This window comes from Penaeus chinensis, chromosome 8 (genome assembly GCF_019202785.1).
Source record: "Penaeus chinensis breed Huanghai No. 1 chromosome 8, ASM1920278v2, whole genome shotgun sequence".
Classification (NCBI taxonomy): domain Eukaryota; kingdom Metazoa; phylum Arthropoda; class Malacostraca; order Decapoda; family Penaeidae; genus Penaeus; species Penaeus chinensis.
In genome coordinates, this window is record NC_061826.1 from 4,739,179 (window position 1) to 4,751,678 (window position 12,500).

At 35.9% G+C, this 12,500-nt stretch overlaps 1 protein-coding gene across 1 annotated transcript in view; it reads right to left on the reverse strand.

Moving 5' to 3' along the window:
• Positions 1-116: 116 nt before the first annotated feature.
• The window catches only part of LOC125027958, a 12,938-nt gene continuing 554 nt past the window's right edge, over positions 117-12,500 (reverse strand). The window contains exons 2-9 of the mRNA XM_047617157.1: positions 6,593-8,311; positions 5,998-6,164; positions 4,404-4,574; positions 4,158-4,296; positions 3,391-3,529; positions 3,150-3,269; positions 2,618-2,747; positions 117-2,032 (exon numbers count right to left, since the gene is read on the reverse strand). Of these exons, the coding sequence (XP_047473113.1) occupies positions 1,802-2,032; positions 2,618-2,747; positions 3,150-3,269; positions 3,391-3,529; positions 4,158-4,296; positions 4,404-4,574; positions 5,998-6,164; positions 6,593-8,311 (2,816 nt within the window). The 3' untranslated portion in view covers positions 117-1,801. The remainder of the gene's footprint in view (positions 2,033-2,617; positions 2,748-3,149; positions 3,270-3,390; positions 3,530-4,157; positions 4,297-4,403; positions 4,575-5,997; positions 6,165-6,592; positions 8,312-12,500) is intronic.

The window sequence follows — 12,500 nt, forward strand, 5'->3', positions numbered from 1 at the left end:
GTCGATTCTAAGTTACAAAAATGACTAGGATTACAAGTTAGGATGGGTATGAGCAAACAAACTTAGAAGAGGCTGAGACAGTAACCTGAAGGCATGAAAAATTAAAAGGATTGATGCATAATGAAATCATTTTATTTTTCAAATCTGACTTAACCCAATTTGTGGATAACAGTGCATTTATACACAGTTACCAAATGCACTGAATGTTTTAACTAAACTCTTCATACTTGAGGAAATCTAATGCATGAGTCAATAATAAATTGCAAATAGATGATGGTTGGTTGTGCTTTAAAGAGTGCACAAATATAAAAGATGGTTCTTGATGATTTTTGAAAAAAAAACAAAATAACCCATCCCATTCTCATGTTTAAACTGTGTTCCTCTGGATGATCATTATCTGTAACATGTGTGATTTTGTGATAACAAAATGCATGCACTGTAGTTTTCCATTTCAAGTGAGAAGTCATAAATAGACATTTCATCTTTAAAGTCAGCATAAAGAATGAAGTCCTCTTACAGAATCACAAGCTATGAACAAGAGGAAGCTAAGTATAAAGAAATGATAAACAGGCATTTGTTCATATCCAGAGAGAAATAATGTACACATTTTTGGTACAAACTGACATGCAGTAATAAATATCAGCTCATTTAAACTGACACAACCTTTAAATATGTTCCGTGTTACTTGAATGTACTGATGGTTCAGAACAGGAGACCACTTCAAGAAAACCCTCTTAAGGGCCATGCAACAAAAAAGTAAACTATAAAGGGAATGAGACTGAATAATAACAAGAATTGCAATGATAAAAGAAAGATAACAGACATCTGACTTTCAACATATGCAATATGAACTTGTATATGAAAAACAGTTAACAACACTGTTTCCTGTTGGTTAGCTGTTACTTCCTATATTACTGAAGAATAAATCCTATTATATACATTTTTACTATCACTAAGCCAATAAATTGGTCCATTTTCATGTAGGATATTACTTACTACCTATATTCTGACTACTTGCTTCTTTGCCCCTCAGGGTATATAGAACAACAATGCACTTGATCACCAACTTGCATCAAAGTATCAGAAGTAACATACCCTCACTATTCACTTTGTACCTGAGCAAAAAAATAAACCATCACCGAGGTTACTCCCATAGTTTCTCCAAACTAAACTCAATGTTAACATTTGTGTTCTGTACCTGTAAATACTTGGTAAATCTAACATTGCTATGTTATAAAATTTGGCATATGTTAGCAATATCCTTCAGCCTTTTTATCAAACAACATTCACCCATGAGCAATGACTCACTAATATACACATTATCAACAAGTGTCGCATATGGAAAAAGTCTCATGTAAGAGTAGTCGCCCAAAAATACAGCATACACTTGCTCTGCAAACCATCACAGTCACTCCACTTGTGCATGGTCTCTGTCCAGTCCTCAATCGACCAGTCACAGTCTAGACCGTCTAAACTCTAGCCACTGATGCATACTTATCACATTTTTCTGCACAAGGAAAAAGAAATACCCAGTTTCATTCTCCTTAAATATTACTAGTAGAAAGAAAAGATACAGTAATGAACTTCATTATTTATTAAAAGGAAAAAAAAAGTCCAATATTCTCATTTATAAATATAACTAAATCTTATCCTTAAAGAAACTTAACTTTTTGTCTGCTCTCTCACACTAGACATCTAGAATGTACTACAGTGCTCCTAGACACTTGCTCTTCACCAGATGTACTTATATGATACACTTTTACTTCCTTCATAAGACATTCCAGCCTAGATAAAACTTTCATTACAATAGTTTCTTCACTTTACTATTGAGGTGTGAAACAGTTTTATCAAGTTGACATAAAGTATCAATTGCAGTCTGATACACATCATCTTTCTCCTCAGCACCATAAACATAGAGGCAGTCATCACGATGGTCTAGCTGGGCGTTGATGCGTTTGTCTAGAATCATTTGAGAAAGACGTTTTTCAACATCTTCTCGTGGAAGACCTATTTTCTGGGCTATGTGGACAATCTGTAAAACAGAGAATGCTTCAGATAAAAGAGAGCTACTAAAAAAGGGCTTAACAAGCAGCTCTACCTTATAGTACTTCTCTAAACCTATATCACCACCATTTCACAATGATAAGTAAATGATTGATTGCCCATATGACAATTTTAATTTTTTTCTTTAACAACAGAAATACCTAAAGCACATTTTTTTTGCAAGACACAGACTAACGCCTGCATGCTGTGCTTTTTTTTTGGTATTAGCATCTCAGTATCAAATAATAAAGTCCACAAACTGTTAGAAAGATTCACATTTACAAAAACAGTGTATCTGCAATATGCTCCATTTAATATCTTTACAATTCTTTTTCATTCTTTTTAAAGTCCTTTGGGGACCTTTGATAAAAATCAGCTTCTTATCATTACAGTATCTTGGAACATATGTAATTTACTAGACAATTTCTTTCAAAGTGCTGATTATTTACAATCTATATAATCAAATTGTTACTTCTAGCAATCATTACCATCATAAGAATTTTGAACTCCACAGCACATGTAAATTTTCTTGTTCCATAGTCAACTATACCAATGCTCTTACTGAAGGACTCACCTGGAGGCGTTCATATGGTAGAACAATATTTAATAAGTTTTTCTCCATCATTTTGGTGTAGAGGTCATCTAAGACACTGGCCACCACCATGTCCCCTTCCAGGTGCTCTCCATACTGCTCTCTTGTCTTTCTGCAATACCATGAAATCAGTCAATAAATGATTATTTGTCATGACATACTCTTTATCATGAGGGTCAGTCATGCTAATATTGTATATGAACTATCCTCTACCTTCTGAACTTTACATCATGATGGCCTGGATGTACATGGGGAATACCAGAACATCTGAGACACAAGTGCTGAGGAAAGTGGTTCTATCTCTTCCGAATAACTAATTCTCAAGTAATTACACAAATGCCTAAGGTGGGATGGCTGATAACACTTGATCTAAGTTTCTATTTTGCTGTAGTTTATACCTTCATATACATACACACCTACAGTTTCTATCTATGTCAGTACAGAAAATGTAATATATGAACATGGCACTGTGGGTTAATAAATATTAAAATACTGAACAATGTTCAGCCCTTACTTGAAGTCAGCCAAGGAAGACCTGTTGGCAGCAGAAGTGATAGCCAGCATGGCTTCTACACCTTCATCAATGTCCTGGATATGACTCTGTCCTCGTACTGCTTTTTCCCCTTCCTCTGACCTTTTGATGAAAGTTAAGTAGATTGTAGATCCCATCATACACCCTTTAGTATCATATTAGAAATCAAAAAAGGAACAGATTAAGTGCTGAATTCAAGATAACAGAGCTTTATTTTCCTTACCTGTTGACCATTACTTTGGAGAGCAACATGTATTTCAAAGCACGCGCCCGCTGCTTACGCGATGTGAAGCCTGTGGCTGCTTCTTTGAAGTAAGAATATGCTGTTTCCATGTCCTTACCTTCTGCCACTTGCATAATGCCTGTAAAAGGAATTTTGATGCAACAAACTTACAAACATTTGAATGCCCTTATTCACTGCTTATACCATCAGCATTTTAGTCATACAAGACACATTCATATTTGTCCCTACTGAGATTCATGTAATTGACAGAGAACCCATGACATACACATCAAGGTATCTTTGCAATGCCAGTGTTTGTTACTTACTGATAAAACAACCAATTTATAAGTATAATCTATTAAGATTATGACAAGAAAAAGTCCAAGAATGGAGCCTTCTGGTGCCCCTGACAGCTATGCATGATCAGAGATTCTGCTTTAATAGTCTGATGACAATCTCAATATTAGCCCTTCTTCCAGGTTTTTTTTTAGAATACTGCAAAAATGATCCCACTGTTGGTTCAGGCTTGATCTAGAAACCATGTTGGATCTTATTAGAATATACCCCCCCCCCCCTACACACATATATAAATACATCATGCAATATATTTTAGTATGTGTGAGGTCTGAACTGTTTTGGTATGCCTTGTCATTACCTTCAAGTCATGAGTAACATTTGCAAATCTGAGGTATGGGATTGCTCTAAAAATCACCAACTAATGCAGTGCAAGTAAAGAAATAGAAACAGGCTTCTTTGGGGCACTTTACCTGACTGAAGATCAAGTTCTCCCTGCATGTCTGGTGGCGTGTATATCTTGAGGGCTTCCGTCTTGGCTGTGGTGATGTTGGCTCTGGCCTTGGAGATGTTACCCATTGCATGATAGACTTGACTCAGGCAGAGACATGCCTGGAAGAATGGCAAGGGAGTTAAATAAGAAAATTTTATAAAAGCATTACAATACTACAGAAACAGTTTCCAGTCACAGAAACAAGTGGACAATGCTTTGCACATACCTTTACAGTCTTATCTTTGTCTTGTAACTTTTTGGTTTCACTATAAAGTGCATTGGCAATGGTCTCAGCCTTCTTATATTGCTTGGTTGAATAATACAAAGTCATGAGAGTCAGTTCTAACTCATGTCTTAGGTGAACACTCTTCCTGTCCCGTGCCCACTGCACCGCTTGCTGAAAATATCATATTTACAATTATATCAAACAGTTTCATCATTAATCCACAATATAACAAACAGATATAGTGTTTCATGTATTAGCAAACAGCCTTGGGTTTTACGTATTGATAAAAAAGCACAAAACATCAGAATGCACATGCTCTATTCTTGCAAATAGTCTTACTTCATCAGATTTTAACTAAATTCAAAAACTACGCACACTGCCCATGAAGTCTTATCTGCTATCAAGCTAATTCTCAGTAACTTTAAGTTACTAAGTAACCCTAATTTACCGGAAGTCATGACCAACCTCTGATGGCTCAATAACCCACCACCCTTGGGGTGAGCATTTCATCATACCTTTAAAATATTATGTAAATCAGTACAAGATAGATAATAAAGAAGTAGAAATATCAAATGATAAACAAGTGAATCTTTAATACCACAATGTCATAAGAGATGCTGTCCAGCTATTTGCATAGTTCTAGCTCATTCATGAAATACTTCTGTCCCTATTCCAGACACACACAAGTACCATAAGGGTAGTGAGAATTCCCACTGTGCAATAGTTATGGTCTGGACTTTGGGAAATTCTTTAACCAAATTTCTGGATCATCAGGACTTCTGTGAAGAAGTGAAGCAGCATAAAATTACTGCAGAAAGGAATATATCACTTTGAATGATGGCACACAAAATCTTGAGCAAATGACCCTCCATAAATTGGGTAAATGGGACTCTGAATGATGGTTTTATATATATATATATATATATATATATATATATATATATATATATATATATATATAGTTTTCTTTATTAACCTCTTCATTATATAAAGTATTATGCTGCCACACTGAATCAAAGTCAGTCCTTCCAGTAGTGTGTTGGGTAGTTATATTTCTATCACATTGCCCAGTTAATACACTGTTTATATATATATATATATATATATATATATATATATATATATATATATATATATATATTTATATATATTTATATATATATATATATATATATATATATATATATATATATATATATATATATATATATATATATATATATATATATAAAGTGTAGTACCTGAAAAATATTTGCATCAAAATTTCTCAAATATCTATTATCTCCCTGTTTAAGGATTCAGATTATTAGCCTTGCTATATATAAACATTAAGAATTGTTAAAAGCACAATAAAGTACTGCTCAGCAGACCATAACAAGCTTGTTTCATATCCACACGATTTTTGCATTTTTCAAATCTTAATGTAGCTGGTTCATTCTTTGGAAGATTAATGTATTCACTTTGGATTTTGCCTCCATTATTTCTAATTAACACTATAAATGATGAATAATCTGTTATTTCTAAAACCTTACACACTTCTAAGCTCTATTTCTGCATCAAGTGTGATCTTTCTTAATGAGACTGAACCACTTACCTCACATAAGACATGTTTACGATCTACATTACAGGGCAAACTGCAGTAATGTGCAAGGAGTTGTTGTAAAAACTTATTGAAGCGAGGTGCGTTCATTGTGGCGACTGTGCAGGCGCCTCCCACCAGCTGCTCCACCAACGTCTCAATCACTTGCGCTACACTTGAGTCTGTAACAATATCATTTATATCTAATTTTGAGGAATGTTCTATTTGCAACAGTCAGGAATAAATAAAAGGTCAACAGTATGTCTGCATTGTCCCTTACAGGTGTTCTCTGAATCTGGTGAATAGTAGTGTTAAGGTGTTCTGATGACAACAAATCCTATGTGACTTAAATAAATAATATGATCTAACATGATATGAACCATTTAAAAGAAGTTTCTTTGTAAAAGAGAACAAATATTGGCAAAGCTTGTATTGAATATTAGACTACTGACACATTTAAGCTTAGACCTGACTATTATTCCATGAATGGTACATTTTTCTCTTTGACACAGTTCCTGAAATTCCTGTGTTGACTAAATAACATTAGGCAGATTCTTGTATTGATTTCCATAATGGCTACTTATTAACAGTTTTATTGCTTTGGATTTACCTTTAATATCTTGCGCAATGAAGGAAACAATTTCCTTCTGCTGGTCACTAGTGAGGTTGAGGCCTTCCAGGAAGGTGTCGGCAACAGTGAGGGTATCCATGACCACTTCCTCTGGTTCTCTGGAGGAATCTTCTGGGCTGGACTTTAATCTATCTTCCTGAGATTTATCACCTGAACATCTGCCTTGTGTACAAACTGATTTGGGATTCTCTGTAGCACTGGAGTCTTGCTTATTTGCACCCTCCGGCTGCTTCTTTAACTCAGTCTCCTTCGAGTGTGTGGTAACACTAGGAACTTCAGTACTCCCACTTTCTGGTGAGTGTGCAGATTGGGGGAGCTTGGTAACACTAGGAGCAACTGATTCTACTTTGTGTTTCTTGTGGGAGGTAGTTAATGTCTCAGGGCTTCCTGAGCAGGGAGCATCCCTCTCTTCATCACTCATTTTTCTCTTTACTCTTGAGATACTGCTACTACTGCTTGTACAGTCAGAGCAACTTGTTTCTTCCTTATTGCTCTTGTCAACAGGCTGTAATTTGACATCTTCATTATTTTCAAGCAACTCACTCTTGCCTTGGTTAGGGCTTTGGTCTATATCAGATTTTTTAGCATCATTATTACTTTGCAAAACCTCTGAACTGTCACAATTATCTTCACTCTTTTCAAGACCCGCTTTTTCTTCTTTGCCATTCTGAGAAGGCTTTGACTCTACATCTTTGCTCATGTCAGATGTCTTTGCTTGATTTTGTTTGGAATCCGGTTTGTCTTCAGATTCTACTGCTGACATGCTGTTGACTGCATTCTCATGACCCTGATCTGTGCTGGTCAGGCCATCTTCCTTTTGGGTTGGAAGCTCATTACTTTGGTTTGAATTCTCTTCCTCTATATGCTCATTTAATGCCTCTCTATCTTCGCTGGAATTATTTTCTACTGGGCTTTGCGTTCTATCCTCTCCTGCTTCCTCACTTACAATGGAAGGTGTATTACTGTCCTTCACCTCCTCACACAAGTCATTGGTGCTTGCAGGTGACCCATTTCCCATGCTGCTCAGCAAGTGCTCTTCAGGGTCCTCTGTGCCCCCCTCCTGGTCCTCTGATGTGCCTCCTCTGCGTGTTCTGTGACTACCCTGACCATTTGCTGAAGGCGAGGCATCTGACTCCTGTGTGCCCCGTATTCTCTTGCTTGACCTTTTGGGTGATGACTGAGGAGATGCCCCATTAGTTTTTTTGGCAAGTACTGCTGGAGGACTACCTGATTTGCCTCTCTTTCTGCGGCGGTTTGGTGGTGAATTTGGAGTCTTCTGTGGAGTTTCGGAAGCACCACTGGCCTCTGAACTATTGCTGCCTCGTCTTCCTCGTCTGCGAGTGGGAGTGGAAGAGGATGCAACACTTGCAGCTCCCACACTGCTGGCACTAGAGTCTGTACTCCCTCTGCGTATCCTTTGTCCCCGACCACGCGGTGAAGCTTTTACAGGAGATTCTTTGGTCGCTGGTGAGCCTCTACCAACACCACGTCCCCTTGGACTGGCTCTCTTTGGGGTGCTAGGAGATGACACTCCACGACGTGTCTTTCTGGGTGGGGAATCTGGTGTCTTCGAAGGAGAGGGTGGAGTGGCTGTTCGGCCTCGCCTCCTGCTGCCTCGGCCAGTCTCCAGGGCAACCACGCCATCAGCTTCCTCGCCTCCACCACGCTTCTTCGTGTCTTTGACTTCTGCAGCTTCATCTGCCAAGAATTAAAGAGCTCATGATCTGGCTACATTTTGACATTTAATTATCATTATACTAATGTTACCTTAAAAAAATAATGCTTTAAGTCCCTGAAAGCCACAGCTCAGACTATACCAAGTTTAATTTCTAGAAGAAGAAAAAAATATATATATAGGAAGGGAGGGAATAACGAAAGGAAGGTGATAAGGAAGAGGAGGATGAATAGGAAGAAATATAAAGACCAATAAAAGGAGGAGAAGAACATGCTTAGGAGAGTGCAAAATAGTTTCAATGACTGCCATTTACCTTGAAAATTAGTTCACTTCTAATTTTACAGTGTTTACAAGTCCTAAGCCATAAAAACATATGGAAGGGAAATATTTACAACCAATAACTTCCAATACCTAAATAAAGGGTATATCTCTGAAGTTGATAGATTAAATTCTAACAATCAGATGTTGTCACATGTAAATAAAAAGTTTTTCCTGAAAGCAGTTTGCCAGACCTGGATAATCAGCCTTTGCTATGTTGCAGTAGAAATTACCTGTGACTCTTACGTATATTGTAGACAAGATTTTGGACATTGTGTAAGGATGTATTCACACAACTGCAAAATATTCCTTGAATTCTTGTTGAAATAATCAGGCCTATAATAATAATGTATTTTCCAAAGTAAAAGCAAAATTAAATAAATATACTGCCATTACTTTGCCATTATAGTACCAGTTACTGTGGTGCCTGCAAAAATTATCAATTTTCCAAGCACTCAGTGTAACCTATTTTTAGTGGTGGTGGTGGTGGTGGTGGTGGTGGTGGTGGTGGTGGTGGTGGTGATGGTGATGGTGGTGGTGGTGGTGGTGGTGGTGGTGGTGGTGATGGTGATGGTGATGGTGATGGTGATGGTGTGTGTGTGTGTGTGGGGTGGAGGGGGGATTATGAGTTCTAATTACAACATTCCTATATCTTCAAAAATCAACCTCCTGCTTGAACAATTGGTTGGTCCTTTCGGGTACACTTACAATACATTCATATCATTTAATAGATAAATAAATTTAATACATTCAGCATTTTTAACTATACTTCAGATCTATTGGAAACATCTAGTTATAGAAAAAAGACTAAAGCCAGTAAAAAAAGCACCAGCAGCAAAAGAAAGATGATAGACTGCCATTCGATCAGTAAATGACAGGCTTTGGAGAATGGTTGTTTATGTGCATTTTGACCATTACAAAAAAAATGGTAACGGAGTAAAATATATTACTGTTATGAAAAACATGATGAATAAACATTTCTAACCATTAAACATCCAGTGAAGTGAAGGCCTAAGAGTAAAAGTAATACTCTGCATATCTATCCAATTTCCATAACTTAATCCAGGAATTTTCTATAATCTACGGTGCAATTTAACATCAATGTAACCCACATTATGGAATTCAGTGTCACTGCTTTGATTTAAAGAATCAGATAAAAGAATATAGTCATATCCTATGAGTTGGTAGATGTGCAAATGTCTACAGACATTTTATGCCATCCAAAAAGTTGTCCCCTACAACTTACTGTTTGGGACAGAAAACAACTAATGCACTGGGAAATATATGTTAATGAACAAATGCTTCATCTGGTAAAACACAAAACACATTCATCACAATGTCAATAAGACTTTCAATGACTTACTAAGAACAGTTCTACACTACATTCTGGGCATGATTATTTCCTTAAATTAAAAAAGAACAAAGAAAAAGAAGAAGAAGAAAAAGAAGAAAAATACTGAGACCAGATGAAAATGGCTCTATCTATATCTATAGTTATCTATCTATCTATCTATCTATGTATATATATATATATATAAATGTAAATGTAAATGTAAATGTAAATGTAAATGTAAATGTAAATGTAAATGTAAATGTAAATGTAAATGTAAATGTAAATGTAAATGTAAATGTAAATGTAAATATATATATATATATATATATATATATATATATATATATATTATTTTCATTCTTATTCTTATAATTATTATAAAAAACAATTCCACAGGCACTCTGCCACCAGAGTCAATTACTTGGCTTACCTGTTGAATCCATTTCCTGGATTTTAAGGAAAAAAAAACCTTTTATTACCATTATTATTTTCCTCATTACAATAACAATAATAATTGCCTTAAGAATTAAAAATTTAAGATTGCAATAAAGTACTAAACAGGTGATCAGGTAGACCTTATAATTGACTCATTGGTGACTTAGCATTTGTTAGCCATCTATGTGCAAGGAAAAGTTATTAAACAACACCATAGTGGACATTAACAGATTGTGAATAAAACTTGGGGAGAAATAACACGTGTCTCTAAAATTTATAAGTATCTAGTAAATTAACATGTTTTTCTATCTATCCATCCAATAATCTATGGTATGCATAAAGATTTTCTGCTATTTTCATCTGGGGATTTATCCTGACTGGCTTCTGAACTCAGGTAGAGGCCAACAACCTCCATCATGTATACTCTAGCAAAACAGAGCTTGGAATGATTCTTTATTAGATAATAAATATCTATCTATGTCTACAAGCTCTTCCTACCAGAATATCCTATGTGGTTTCTTGACTATTGTCTGAGCACAAAACACACAGGCCATGGTATTGTTTGGTGCCCAGATTAACTGATCTGATAAGTAATTATGGAACTACCTTCACTTTGTGCAGATTACATTTATAAGAAATCATGTTATTTGTGTTCTTGGCAACTAGTACCCTAGTGGTGATGTTTTTTTTCCCTGAAGTATTCAGTCAGTTGAAACAGATTAGTTCATTATGAAAAGACTGGATATTGATAGTGTTTGTAGACCACTTATGATTTGTCTCCAAACAAGGAACCAGTATAACCTTCATCTTGTCAAAAATTTGCAGAGGTCTATTGACCTTTGCTGGAGTGACGATTGCACAGAGGCCGCAGGAATCATAGGTCCTAGGCAACTCTTGTACATTGATTAGCTTTGAAATTGACAGATTTTTGCCTGCCACATTTGGCAACACTGTCAAGTGAATTAAGCAGTGACACATGCTATCTGTAACTTCGTCTGAATTAATTAATTTTTTAGTTTCACTCAGCCATCCAATCTTGCAATTACTATTACTTCTTACAATTATCCATGCTGTAATATTCGTGAACCTCTTGCTATTTTACATCACTAATGATATAAAATGTGTTTTGGTATTGCTTACAAAGTGACTTTACCCCTCTGAGACTATGTACCCATTACTCCGGCTACTCTACAAACATTACGAAATAAACCAAAAACCTTCCTAACCCAGAGGCTTTGCCCCTAAACTCCTATCCGATCGCTACACTTCCCTATCAGGGGCTCTGCCCTCGGATCCACACTCAACTGACATGGGTTTACTCTCAGCACTGCATTAGTTGCGACCTATTTCCTTCATTTCTGATGATATTCTTTGCCTATGCATATCATTTCATGTATAGATGGGTGTAGCTTTTTTCTTTGATCATGATAGTATCAGTACATTTTTCTGTAAATGTATGACAAAGTATTATGCGTTACACATTTCTCATAATCAACTAGTGAAGGTAATACCATAAGTGAAAATGTCTCGTATTTTGGTCATTCTGTCTAATATAGGTAAACTTTACCTTGTACTGCACAGCTGTGGGAAACTGAAGCAGAAGTGATATTTCCATAATACATACCAATTGCAATATTTTATTAAAACATGAAAATAGTCCTAAGTTGAAGAATTACCCCTAAGATTTTGTATTCTAAATTCCTATAGGAAAAAGTGGTGACAGCCTCTTGTGTAATGGAGTTAATCAAGCAAATTCTTAAAATATTATTGAAAAAGGCATATTTTACGGCAAAACAGGGTACAAATTACTCAGTTATTTTTTTCCTTTCGTACCTTATTTTTCTTGTTCTCAATAACACCTAGTAATTATCACTTGTGAGTTTAGACTACTTATAAAGTTTCAGAGAGATTTATCATTAACCACATGTAGTTTGCATGATAAGCTACAAGGGCAATATTTCCTTCCTTGAATAACAAACACGAGTTCCTGCAACATAAAGCATAAACAAAACTTTACTATAACCTTGTAAACAACCTAAACAAATGATGTATCTTATCAACCGCTGCTTGTCCACAGGAGGACACAGCACGTAAGCAGGCAGAATATAAAAGCAGAATCTCCGCTT